The 14,594-nt window shown below is 45.0% G+C and overlaps 1 protein-coding gene across 1 annotated transcript; it reads left to right on the forward strand.

Annotated features, from left to right (window-relative positions):
* Positions 1 to 2,202: 2,202 nt before the first annotated feature.
* LOC125513909 (transcription factor GHD7-like) lies at positions 2,203 to 4,653 on the forward strand. The gene is made up of 2 exons (XM_048679123.1): positions 2,203 to 2,940; positions 4,049 to 4,653. The coding sequence occupies exons 1-2, from the start codon at positions 2,461 to 2,463 to the stop codon at positions 4,442 to 4,444; spliced, it is 876 nt and encodes a 291-aa protein (XP_048535080.1). The 5' UTR covers positions 2,203 to 2,460; the 3' UTR covers positions 4,445 to 4,653.
* Positions 4,654 to 14,594: the final 9,941 nt, after the last annotated feature.

Here is a 14,594-nt window from a genome sequence, read left to right on the forward strand (position 1 = left end):
TAACTCATTAGTCACTTTTCTTGCAAGGCTTCTTATGATGTGCATTACCGAGAGGGCCCAGAGATACCTCTCCGATACTCGGAGTGACAAATCCTAATCTCGATCTATGCCAACCCAACAAACACCTTCGGAAATACTTGTAGAGCATCTTTATAATCACCCGGTTATGTTGTTACGTTTGATAGCACACAAGGTATTCCTCCGGTATTCGGGAGTTGCATAATCTCATAGTCGAAGGAATATGTATTTGACATGAAGAAAACAATAGCAATAAAACTGAACAATCAATATGCTAAGCTAACGGATGGGCCTTGTCCATCACATCATTCTCCTAATGATGTGATCCCGTTTATCAAATGACAACTCATGTCCATGGTTAGGAAACTAACCATTTTTGAGTAACGAGCTTAGTTTAGTAGAGGCATACTAGGGACACGGTGTTTTGTCTATGTATCCACACATGTATCAAGTTTCCGATTAATACAATTCTAGCATGAATAATAAACATTTATCATGATATAAGGAAATATAAAATAACAACTTTATTATTGCCTCTAGGGCATATTTCCTTCAATATTATGAATCCAAATATTCACGTTCCATGCAATGAAGTCTCATTGAAATATGCTGCACCCATTCCCGCGGCAACACGCGGGGTATCATCTATTTTTTGGGTGGGGAGGCATTCGACACATTTTTGTTGATCATGGAATTAAATTACCGGGGATAAGTAGTTACAAGAAATCTTAAGATTAAAAGCATTCCTGGCTAGAATATGTGCCACATAGTTCGCCTCCCTGAAGACACTAGAAATCCTTCATTTTGCATCACCTCCACCACCTCCGCACAATCATATTCAATAATGATTTTATTGCAACCCATCTACTAATCAATAACAATTTCTTCTCTAAGTGCATATGCTTCGGCCATTGCCGCATCCACAACATCATCCGGATACTTATTAGCTTCCACAATACATTTGCCTCGATTCGAATAACAACACATGTACCGGATTCCACCTCAAAAGTAGCATCCACATTATTTTTAACCATATCATTGGGTGGGCTTGTTCATCTCTTCTTCAGCTCCAGCTCTACTTTTTTTCTACTGCCCTATAATTCGTGAGTTGAGTTTCGATCACCAAACTAGTTCTGAACTCGTTGAGGGCTTTTTCGCCATGTGACAGTTCTCTGCGTCCCCACCAGATATACCACCCCCAACAAATATAAGTGTTGCGATGTCAATAGTATTAATATCCTCAACCCTGCCTCCTCTCCTGAGTATTTCTACTAGAACAACTAACCCTAAGCGGTCCATCAGAAGGGCTTCTTGTATTGTTTCCCATAGTCCTAAACACTTAAATCTTCTTTGCATTGTCACAATTAAATACTAGCAAATGCTTTGTATCCTCACACCCATTGTGGCAAAACCGGGCAACTCCCATCACCACCGACATGTCGGTGACCTAATATGCCTTTACGAGGAATAATACTTCCTTCGGTCCTTTTTGTTTGCATCTAAGAAAGTTCAATAATCCCACACTCACGCGCAAACACAGACGTTTTACGAACCCCTTTAATACTACTCCCCCCCCCCCCCCCCCCGATTTTCAGGTGGGTGGGTCCCTTTCTCTCCCTAATCCCAATCAAATGATGCCATCTGTGCAGGTATGTGAAAACTGTAAAAATCCTTCCATGAGTGTAGGGTTGCTCAAGAAAATTCTGTTTTCCATGCAATGCTCCGCGAGTTGGCATGTTTTCGCCGCTCTTTCCAAATATGCCGCTCTTTCCGTTTCGTTCGCACGCATGCCCGCATTTACTCCCATCTCTCTCTCCCATGTCTTCAGCGGCAGCCAAAAATCTTGAATTTCGTTGGGATATCTAGGTTGAAAGATCCTTTCTCACCAGATTATCATTAGCACTTTCAGCTAAATTTCTCTGAAGTCTCCGAAACTGAAGATTTACGGAGTGTCGTCTAGTTTCTATTATTACTTCACCCTTTACAACAACAAGACCACGAGAGAACCCAACACATGTATAGCCAGGTTGTGCGCAGAGAATCCACCAAGATCTGCAGCCGGGGGTGGCGAGCCAATGGGGAGCGGCCAAGTGATCTCAGGAGAAAGGTGGCTGCGGATCTTCCACGTAAGGAACCCTCCCATCGCTCATATCTATTCCTCCTCTCCCATTCGCCACCCACCCATACTTATTCCCTCCCTCCCTGCCCTAGCTGCTCGCTTCATCTCCTCCACACACGCACGCGCACAAACACACACTTTTTTTCCTCCCTCTTACAAGATTCAACTCGAGCTCATCATTCGCAGTGGAGCAAGCTGATGGAAGCAAATTAGCAAGTGGAGTAGAGTGCCAGGAGCTCCCGCGCCACACGTACCGGAGGAGTGGTAGCTACTAGCTAGCGTCGGCCGGGGGCCGGCTTAGTGTGTGGAGGGAGGCGCGCACGATGTCGGCGGCGTCGGGCGCCGCGTGCCGCGTGTGTGGCGGGGGCGCTGAGGATTGCTCCTGCTTGCTGCAGCGCGGGAGAGGGGCTGCAGGGGTGCGGTGCGGGGTGGCCGACCTGAACCGGGGCTTCCCCGGGATGTTCGGCCAGGCGGCGGAGGAGCCGGCCGTCGACGTCGTCGGCGCAGGCGGCGGCGCGGCGGCGGTGGGGCTGCAGGAGTTCCAGTTCTTCGGGCAGGAGGACCACGAGAGCGTGGCCTGGCTGTTCAACGACCACGCGCCCCTCGGCGGGGAGGACCGCCTGCAGCACCGCCCGGCGCCCACCGAGCAATTGCAGCGCCGCCAGGCGTTCGACGCGTACGCCGACTATCAGCCCGGACACGGCCTCACGTTCGACGTGCCCGTGCCGCTCAGCCGAGATGTCGTCGACACGGCCATTCTGGGGCTCGGAGGCGGCAACCCGGTCACGTCCGCCGCCGCAATCGTGAGTGGTTCGGTTCTGATGCTTGAGCCCCCGAAACACTATTTTCCGTATGCATATGCAGATTAGTTGGTGATTTTTGTTCTGAAAAATAACAAATACAGCTTAGAGAACACAATGGCAAAAATTATATTTCTGCGTAGGGTGCATATTAGCAATTACCCCCTTTGTACGTAACTTAATGTAGTAAAAAAAAACGTTTTTGCAGTCACGGAGGTAGTACTCCTACTAATTAGTGGTTGATTACACTTTAGACTGTTTCTTGTAAGAGCTAGCTAGGCCATGCATATGCGTGAATAGTTTTGTCTTGTCTTATCTCTACCATCGAAGATGATATGCTAATGATGAGCTATAGTAGTGGCAAGAACATAATTTCTTTGGAAAAACTATAGATAACCAGCTGTAATTACCGGAGTCTTCGAAGGCTTAGAATTATACTGCATAATTAATGTCCTATATATGGAAGAAATTGGCAAAATGTACACATCAAAAATCTCAAAAACGTATCTATCACTGACTTTTCCACTCTTGGTGAACACTAGTAATGTCTGTATGTAAGACGTATAGAGATAAAGAATTTCTCATTACAATGTGGATAGACTAAACCCTCTCACAGAATGCAAGCTCTACATTCTAATTGTCGATGTGCATGCTCACAATGAGTCGATCTCAATTAACCCAATGCAAACGAAAACTCCTGTTTTAATTTGGACCGTGCTACAAATTTGATGTCAGATTTTTAAACATGGCAAATCAAACGTTTTTCATCACAAATTATGCATCGTGAGCATGGCAAATCGAACGTTTTAAACATGACAAATCCTGGCATGTTCAGTTTTTTTTGCGCCATGCTTGTTGAAGGGAATTGTCATGTTGGTGACACGTAATTTGCCATAAAAAACATTTGATTTGCCATGCTTTAAAGATCTGCTGTCAGGCTTTTAGCATTTCCATTTAATTTCGGTCACATTCTTCCATGTGGGGAGAGGTATGCATTGTACTGACTGCTGACGCAATTCCAGCTTCATTAGCTTTCCTTTTTCGAAATAAGGAGCCAGCTGCATCCGCTCATTTCGAGCATAGCCTCATACTTTCACGTATTAATTTTCAGATGCCTTATTGCGGGAGAGAAACGTTGACGTTCACGGAAGCCGCGGCCAGCTCGGTCGACCGGAACGACGACACGGCGGCGGGGCTGGCCAACGGCGGCGCGTACTCTGCCGGCCCAAGCGGCGGCGTCGTCGGCGACGTACCGGCACCAACGGAGCTGCGGGAGGCGAAGCTGATGCGGTACAAAGAGAAGCGGAAGAGGCGGCGGTACGAGAAGCAGATCCGGTACGCGTCCCGCAAGGCCTACGCCGAGATGCGGCCGCGCGTCAAGGGACGGTTCGCCAAGGTGCCCGACGGCGTCGAGGGCGCGGCACCGTCGCCGTCGCCGCCGCAGCAGCCGACGCAGGCCGCCGGCTACGAGCCCGGCCGGCTCGACCTCGGGTGGTTCCGCTCGTAGCAAGCCGACATGTATTACACGCGCACGTAGTGCAGCAGTAGAACGGCGGTAGCTCGATGTCATGTGCGTGCATGCATGCATGCTGCCGTAGGAGGCTGCCATGCATGAGTCGCTGCTAGCTTATCTCGTAGATCGTCGTATATAGATCAACGGATCATTTCTCGGCCGGGTTAATTGTTGGTATATAAAGAGCTCATAATTAACATTTAGAGCGCAGGATCAAGGTCGACCTTAATTGAATAGTGCGATTCATTTATCATTTGTTAACGATAAAGTACATGCGAATGTGACCATCTACTTTCTCCATCCTAAAATAAGTGTATCAACTTTAACATAATTTATTTTGTAACGGAGGAAGTATATGCCACCGTTTCCCTGATTTCATACTACGGCTGCCTAATTTACGAAGGCCGGCTAGTGATTTGCTTTCGGAGGCCTATTTTAGTAAACAATTTCTTAAAGCTCGTCACATCCCCCCCCCCCACCCCCCCACCCACCCACCCATATGACCCGAAAATGGGATTGGGTTTCACTGTAAAACGATAATGGAACAGAAAGATAGCAAAATAACATCCCGTAGCAAACGTGTAAGAAAGCAAAAGGCCTAGCAAACAAAGCCCTGTGGACCCACGACATCTAAGCTATCAGCACAAACTGAAAACAACATAGTATGGTACTCCATATCATCGCCTAAAGATCACACATCACCCCGGATCATCTCCTAAAGATCATACATCACCCTAGATCATCTCCTAAAGATCATACTCCATGCAAGAAAATTTCTTGATCATCTCCAAAATCATTTCCATCGGCAGTTTCCAAAAGCATCAGTTTTCTTTCATAGTTGTTTCATCATTTCTGACCCCCTCTTTAACTTCTCCAGATCTACCCGCCACCGGTTACAGAGTTCGCCCCCTTCCCCCTCCATGGCCATCATCGCAAACTACCAAAGCCTCCCTTTGCAACATCGCAACTCCTTGCTCCAACACCATTCACTCATCTTCAGATTGTAGATCTGCCAATATTGTATAAACGAGTGTGCGTAGCAAATGAATTCGACAGTGGATCTAACCAATTTAAGATCAAACATGCTCCATTGCTTTGTTGGAAATATGCCCTAGAGGCAATAATAAATTGTTTATTATCATATTTTCCGTTCATGATAAATGTTTATTATTCATGCTAGAATTGTATTGATCGAAAACTTAAATACATGTGTGAATACATAAACTACACCGTGTCCCTAGTAAGCCTCTACTAGACTAACTCGTTGATAAAAGATGGTTAAGGTTTCCTAACCATAGACATGAGTTGTCATTTGATAACAAGATCACATAATTAGGAGAATGATGTGATGGACAAGACCCAACCATAAGCTTAGCAACAGATCATATCGCTTAGTTTATTTGCTATAGCTTTCTTCATGTCAAGTATCAGTTCCTTAGACCATGAGATCATGCCATTCCCGGATACCGAAGGAATGCCTTGTGTGCTATCAAACGTCACTTCGTAACTGAGTGATCATAAAGGTGCTCTACAGGTATCTCCGAAGGTGTCTGTTGGGTTGCATGGATCGAGACTGGAATTTGCCGCTCCGTGTGACAGAGAGATATCTCTGAGCCCTCTCGGTAATACAACATCGTAAAGAGCTTGCAAGCAATGTGCCTAATGAGTTAGTCACGAGATATTGTATTATGGAACGAGTAAAGATACTTGCCGGTAATGATATTGAACTAGGTATGGAGATACCGACGATCGAATCTCGGGCAAGTAACATATCGCCAGACAAAGGGAATTGCATATGGGATTGACTGGATCCTTGACATCGTCGTTCAACCGATAAAGATCTTCGTGGAATATGTAGGAATCAATATGGGCATCTAGGTCCCGCTATTGGTTGTTGACCGGAGAGGTGTCTCGGTCATGTTTACATGATTCTCAAATCCGTAGGGTCCGCAGCTTAACGTTCGATGACGCTAGAGTAGTATTGGGATATGTGCATTGGTAACCGAATGTTGTTAGGAGTCCTAGATGAGATCCCGGACATCACGAGGAGCTCCGAAATGATCCGGAGGTAAAGATTTATATATAGGAAGTCTTGTTTTGGTCGTTGGAAAGGTTTCGGGCATTATCGGTATTGTACGGGGAGTGCCGAAAGGGGTCCGGGGGTCCACCGGCCTCGGGGGCACATGGGCTGTAGGGGGTGCGCCTTGGCCTATATGGGCCAAGGGCACTAGCCCTAAGGGGCCCATGCGCAAAGAGAGAGGATAAAGGAAGAGTCCTAAGTGTGGAAGGCACCCCCCCGAGGTGCCTTGGGAAGGGAGGAAACCTCCCTAGGCCTAACCGCACCAGGGAGGAGGGGCCAAGGTTGCGCCCCAGGCCTCCCCTTGCCTCCTATAAATAGTGAGGGAGAGGGAGGGGCTGGACACACCAAATCCCACGCCGGTAGCAGCCCTACCTCTCCCAAAACTCTGTTTTCTCCTCAGATTGGTTCCGTCAGCGTTTGGCGAAGCCCTGCCGGGATTGCACCACCACCATCTTGATACGTCTCCAACATAACTATAATTTATGAAGTATTCATGCCATGTTTACAATAATTTTATATTGTTTTGGCCAGAAGAGCCACGAGGTGGGCACAACCCACCAGAGCGCCCAGAGGGGCCTGGCTTGCCTCGGTGGGTTGTGGTCACCTCGAGGCCCATCTTCGAGTGATTCCAACGCTGAAAAATCCTATAAATAGAACCATCAGAAATAACCCTAGATCAGAAGTTCCGCTGCTGCAAGCCTCTGTAGCCGCGAAAAACCAATCTCGACCTTGTTCCGGCACCCTGTCGGAGGGAAAATCATCACCGGTGGCCATCTTCATCATCCCGGTGGCCACCATGATGAGGAGGGAGTAGTCCACCCTTGGGGATGAGGCTTTGTACCAGTAGCTATGTGTTTAATCTCTCTCTCTCTCTCGTGTTCTTGATATGGCATGATCTTGATGTATCGCGGGCTTTGTTAATATAGTTGGATCATATGGTGTTTCCCCTCTCTATCTTTTTGTGATGAATTGAGTTTTCCCTTTGAGATTTCGTTCTTATCGGATTGAATACTTTTATGGATTTGAGAACACTTGATGTATGTCTTGCTAGGAATACCCCTGGTGACAATGGGGTATCATATTGATTCACTTGATGTGTGTTTTGGCACTCAACTTACGGATTCCCGATGTGACATTGGGGTAATCTATGCACGGGAATTGATGCATGATCTCGTTTTGTTTCTCCGGTAGAAATCTTGGGGCACTCTTTGAGGTTCTTTGTGTTGGATTGAGTATTATGAATCTGAAATTGTTTGATGCATATCGTATAATCAACTCACGGATACTCGCGGTGACGTTGGAGTATCTAGGTGACATTAGAGTTGGTTGATATGTATCATATGTTGTTATTTTAGCAAGAACTCTTAGATAGATCAATCGGAAAGGATAACTTGGTGTTATTTTAGTATGAACTCTTTGATAGACCGATCGGAAAGGATAACTTTGAGGTGGTTTCGTACCCTTCAAACAATTTCGTCTTATGTTCTCCACTAGATATGAACTTCAGAGTGATTCTTCATCGCACATTGAGGGATGGTTATATGATCCAATTATATTAGCACTACTGAGAGATTGCACTAGCGAAAGTATGGACCCTAGGCCTCATTTTCAAGCATTGCAATACCGTTTGTGCTTCGTTTTATCAATTGCTACCTTGTTATGTTTTATTGTTCCTACTACCTCCGTTTCGGTGAATAAGTCATTCACGTAGTTCTAGGTCGAAGATTTAACTATCTAAATATGTATTATATATGACAATAATATATATTTAGAAACTACATCCGTGTAGAAATCTAGTGATATACTTTTCATGACATATAACACATATTTATTCCTCAAATCGATGACCTAGAACTACGGAAATGACTTATTCACCTAGACGGAGGTAGTATTACAAAAATCAATATCTACTATCAATACTGCACTTGTATCTGTTGGGGAACGTAGCAGAAATTCAAAATTTTCTACGCATCACCAAGATCAATCTATGGAGAAGTCTACCAACGAGGGAAGGAGAGTGCATCTACATAACCTTGTAGATCGCTACGCGGAAGCGTTCAAGTGAACAGGGTTGATGGAGTCGTACTCGTCATGATCCAAATCACCGATGATCCTAGTGCCGAACGGACGACACCTCCGTGTTCAACACACGTACAGCCCGGTGACGTCTCCTACGCCTTGATCCAGCAAGGGGAGAAGGAGAGGTTGGGGAAGACTCCATCCAGCAGCAGCACGACGGCGTGGTGGTGGTGGAGGAGCGTGGTACTCCAGCAGGGCTTCGCCAAGCACCGCAAGAGACGAGGAGGGAGAGGGGTAGGGCTGCGCCAAGAAGGAGATTGAATCGTGTCTATAGCAGCCCAAAACCTCAAGTATATATAGGGGGAGGGGAGGGGCTGCGCCCCCACCTAGGTTTCCACCCCTAGGGGTGGCGGCCAGCCTAGATCCCATCTAGGGGGGGCGGCCAAGGGGGAGAGAGGGGGGCGCACCACTAGGTGGGCCTTAGGCCCATCTGAGCCTAGGGTTTGCCCCCTTCCACTCTCCCTTGCGCCTTGGGCCTTGGTGGGGGGGCGCACCAGCCCACCAGGGGCTGGTCCCCTCCCACACTTGGCCCATGCAGCCCTCCGGGGCTGGTGACCCCACTTGGTGGTCCACCGGGACCCTCCCGGTGGTCCCGGTACATTACCGATAAACCCGAAACTTTTCCGGCGACCAAAACAGGACTTCCCATATATAAATATTTACCTCCGGACCATTCCGGAACTCCTCGTGACGTCCGGGATCTCATCCGGGACTCCGAACAACATTCGGTAACCACGTATATCTATTCCCTATAACCCTAGCGTCATCTAACCTTAAGTGTGTAGACCCTACGGGTTCGGGAGTCATGCAGACATGACCGAGATGACTCTCCGGTCAATAACCAACAGCGGGATCTGGATACCCATGTTGGCTCCCACATGTTCCACGATGATCTCATCAGATGAACCACGATGTCGAGGACTTAATCAATCCCGTATACAATTCCCTTTGTCTAGCGGTACGATACTTGCCCGAGATTCGATCGTCGGTATCCCGATACCTTGTTCAATCTCGTTACCGGCAAGTCTCTTTACTCGTTACGTAACACATCATCCCGTGATCAAATCCTTGATCACATTGTGCACATTATGATGATGTCCTACCGAGTGGGCCCAGAGATACCTCTCCGTTTACACGGAGTGACAAATCCCAGTCTCGATTCGTGCCAACCCAACAGACACTTTCGGAGATACCTGTAGTGTACCTTTATAGCCACCCAGTTACGTTGTGACGTTTGGCACACCCAAAGCACTCTTACGGTATCCGGGAGTTGCACAATCTCATGGTCTAAGGAAATGATACTTGACATTAGAAAAGCTTTAGCATACGAACTACATGATCTTGTGCTAGCTTAGGATTGGGTCTTGTCCATCACATCATTCTCCTAATGATGTGATCCCGTTATCAACGACATCCAATGTCCATGGTCAGGAAACCGTAACCATCTATTGATCAACGAGCTAGTCAACTAGAGGCTTACTAGGGACATGGTGTTGTCTATGTATCCACACATGTATCTGAGTTTCCTATCAATACAATTCTAGCATGGATAATAAACGATTATCATGAACAAGGAAATATAATAATAACTAATTTATTATTGCCTCTAGGGCATATTTCCAACAGTCTCCCACTTGCACTAGAGTCAATAATCTAGTTCACATCGATATGTGATTAACACTCAAGGTCACATCCCCATATGACTAACACCCAAGAGTTCTGGGTTTGATCATGTTATGCTTGTGAGAGAGGTTTCAGTCAACGGGTCTGCAGCATTCAGATCCGTATGTACTTCGCAAATTTCTATGTCATCTTGTAGAGGCAACTACTACGCTACATTTGGAGCCATTTCAAATAACTGTTCTACTTGGAGCTTTTCTAAATTGTTGCTCCATTATACGTATCCGGTATCTCCACTCAGAGCTATCCGGATAGGTGTTAAGCTTGCATCGACGTAACTCTTTACGTCGAACTCTTTATCACCTCCATAACCGAGAAACATATCCTTATTCCTCTAAGGATAATTTAGACCGCTATCTGGTGATCTACTCCTAGATCACCTTTGTACCCTCTTGCCAAATATGTGGCAAGGCACACATCAGGTGTGGTACTCAGCATGGCATACCGTATGGAGCCTATGACAAAAGCATAGGGGACAACCTTCGTCCTTCCTCTTTCTTCTGCCGTGGTCGAGCTTTAAGTCTTAACTTCATACCTTACAACTCAGGCAAGAACTCCTTCTTTGACTGATCCATCTTGAACACCTTCAAGATCATGTCAAGGTATGTGCTCATTTGAAAGTACCATTAAGCGTTTTGATCTATCCTTATAGATCTTGATGCTCAATGTTCAAGTAGCTTAATCCAGGCTTTCCATTGAAAAACACTTTCCAAATAACCCTATATGCTTTCCAGAAATTCTACGTCATTTCTGATCAACAATATATACTCATCAGAAATTCTATAGTGCTCCCACTCACTTCTTTGGAAATACAAGTTTCTCATAAACTTTGTATACACCCAAAAACTTTGATCATCTCATCAAAGCATACATTCCAACTCCGAGATGCTTACTCCAGTCCTTAGAAGGATTGCTAGTGCTTTGCATACTTGTTAGCATCTTTCAGGATTGACAAAACCTTCCGGTTGTATCACATACAACCTTTCCTCAAGAAAATCGTCGAGGAAACAATGTTTTGACATCCTATCTGCAAGATTTCATAAATAATGCAGTAATCGCTAATATAATTCCAACAGACTCTTAGCATCGCTACGAGTGAGAAAGTCTCATCGTAGTCAACTCCTTGAACTTGTCGGAAAACATCTTAACGATAAGTCGAGCTTTCTTAATGGTGATACTTACCATCATTGTCCGTCTTCCTTTTAAAATCCATATGTACCTAACAACCTTACGACCATCAAGTAGTTCTTCCAAAGTATACACTTTGTTTTCATATATGGATCCTCTCTCGGATTATATGGCCTCGAGCCATTTTGGAATCCAGGCCCACCATCGCTTCTCCATAGCTCGTAGGTTCATTGTTGTCTAGCAACATGACTTCCAAGACAGGATTACGTACCACTCTGAAGTAGTACGCATCCTTGTCATCCCACGAGGTTTGGTAGTGACTTGATCTGAAGTTTCATGATCACTATCATAAGCTTCCACTTCAATTGGTGTAGGTGCCACAGGAACAACTCCCTGTGCCCTGCCACACACTAGTTGAAGAGACAGTTCAATAACCTCATCAAGTCTCCACCATCCTCCCACTCAATTCTTTCGAGAGAAACTTTTCCTCGAGAAAGGACCCGATTCTAGAAACAATCCCTTATTGCTTTCGAATCTGAGACAAGAGGTATACCCAACTGTTTTGGGTGTCCTATGAAGATGCATTTATCCGCTTTGGGTTCGAGCTTATCAGCCTGAAACTTTTTCACATAAGCGTCGCAGCCCCAAACTTTTAAGAAATGACAGCTTAGGTTTCTCTAAACCATAGTTCATACGGTGTCATCTCATCAGAATTACGTGGTGCCTTATTTAAAGTGAATGTGGTTGTCTCTAATGCCTAACCCATAAACTATCGTGGTAATTCGATAAGAGACATCATGGTATGCATCATATCCAATAGGGTGCAGTTATGATGTTCGGACGCACCATCACACTATGGGTTCCAGGCTGTAAGTTGCGAAACAATTTTCACAATGTCTTAATTCTGTGCCAAACTCGTAATTCAGATATTCATCTCTATGATCATATCATAGATATTTTATCCTCTTTTCACGATGATCTCTCACCTTCACCCTGAAATTACTTGAACCTTTCAATAATTCAGACTCGTGATTCATCAAGTAAATGTACTCAACATCTACTCAAATCATCTGTGAAGTAAGAACATAACGATGTCCACTACACGCCTCAGCACTTATTGGACTGCACACATCAAAATGTATTACTTCCAACAAGTTGCTTTCTAGTTCCATTTTACTAAAAACGAGGCTTTCAGTCATCTTGCCCATGTGGTATGATTTGCATGTCTCAAGTGATTCAAAATCAAGTGAGTCCAAACGATCCATCTGTATAGAGTTTCTTCATGCATATCTACCAACAAACATGGTTCGCATGTCTCGATCCTTTCAAAAATGAGTGAGTCCAAAGATCCATCAACATGGAGCTTCTTCATGCGTTTTATACCAATATGACTCAAATTGCAGTGCCACATTTGTGTGGTATTATCATTACTATCTTATACCTTTGGCATGAAAATGTGTATCACTACGATCGGGATGGTATTATTCAAATAAACAGAGTAACCATTATTCTCCTTAAATGAATAACCGTATCGCGATAGACATAATCCAATCATGTCTATGCTCAACGCAAACACCAATCTCGATGGTAGAGGGAGCGTACAATATTTGATCAACCTTGGAAATACTTCCAACACATATCATCATCTCACCTTTTAGCTAGTCTCCGTTTATTCCGTAGCCTTTTGTTTCGAGTTACTAACACTTAGCAACCGAACCGGTATCTAATACCCTGGTGCTACTAGGAGTACTAGTAAAGTACACATTATAATGCATATCCAATATACTTCAGTCGACCTTGCCAGCCTTCTCATCTACCAAGTATCTAGGGTGGTTCTGCTTCAGTGACTGTTCCCCTTATTACAGAAGCACTTAGTCTCGGGCTTGGGGTTCAACTTTGGGTTTCTTCACTAGAACAGCAACTGATTTGTTGTTCCATGAAGTATCCCTTTCTTGCCCTTGCCCTTCTTGAAACTAGTGGTTTCACTAACCATCAATGATTGATGCTCCCTTTTGATTTCTACTTTTCGCGGTGTCACGAATAGCTCAAGGATCATATCTATCCCTGATATGTTATAGTTCATCACGAAGCTCTAGTATCTTGGTGGCAGTGACTTTGGAGAACCATCACTATTTCATCTGGAAGTTCAACTCCCACTCGATTCAAGCGATTGTTGTACTCAGACAATCTGAGCACAAGCTCAAGATTGAGCTTTTCTCCCTTATTATGCAGGCTAAGAAAATCGTCGGAGGTCTTATACCTCTTGACGTGGGCACGAGCCTGAAATCCCAATTTCAGTCCTTGGAACATCTCATATGTTCTGCGATGTTTCAAAAACGTCTTTGGTGCCTCAATTCTAAACCATTTAGCATTATGCACTGAACTATCATGTAGTCATCAAAACGTGTATGTCAGATGTTCGCAACATCCACAGACGACGTTCGAGGTTCAACACACTGAGCGGTGCATTAAGGACATAAGCCTTCTACTGTCTGCATAAATGCTACTATCAACTTTCAACTAATTTTTCTCTAGGAACATATCTAAACAGTAGAACTGAAGCGCGAGCTACGACATAATTTGCGAAGACCTTTTGACTATGTTCAGGATAATTAAGTTCATCTTATGAACTCCCACTCAGATAGACATCCCTCTAGTCATCTAAGTGATACATGATCCGAATCAACTAGGCCGTGTCCGATCATCACATGAGACGGACTAGTCATCATCGGTGAACATCTCATGTTGATCGCATCTTCTATACGACTCATGTTCGACCTTTCGATCCTCCGTGTTCCGAGGCCATGTCTGTACATGCTAGGCTCGTCAAGTTAACCTAAGTGTTTCGCATGTGTTCCGAGGCCATGTATGTACATGCTAGGCTCGTTAACACCTGTTGTATTCGAACGTAAGAATCTATCACACCCGATCATCACGTGGTGCTTCGAAACGACGAACTTTCGCAATGGTGCACAGTTAGGGAGAACACTTCTCTTGAAATTTTAGTGAGGGATCATCTTATTTAAGCTACCGTCGTTCTAAGCAAATAAGATGTATAAACATGATAAACATCACATGCAATCAAATAGTGACATGATATGACCAATATCATATTGCTCCTTTTGATCTCCATCTTCGGGGCTCCATGATCATCATCGTCACCGGCATGACACCATG

This window comes from Triticum urartu, chromosome 1, assembly GCF_003073215.2.
Source record: "Triticum urartu cultivar G1812 chromosome 1, Tu2.1, whole genome shotgun sequence".
Classification (NCBI taxonomy): domain Eukaryota; kingdom Viridiplantae; phylum Streptophyta; class Magnoliopsida; order Poales; family Poaceae; genus Triticum; species Triticum urartu.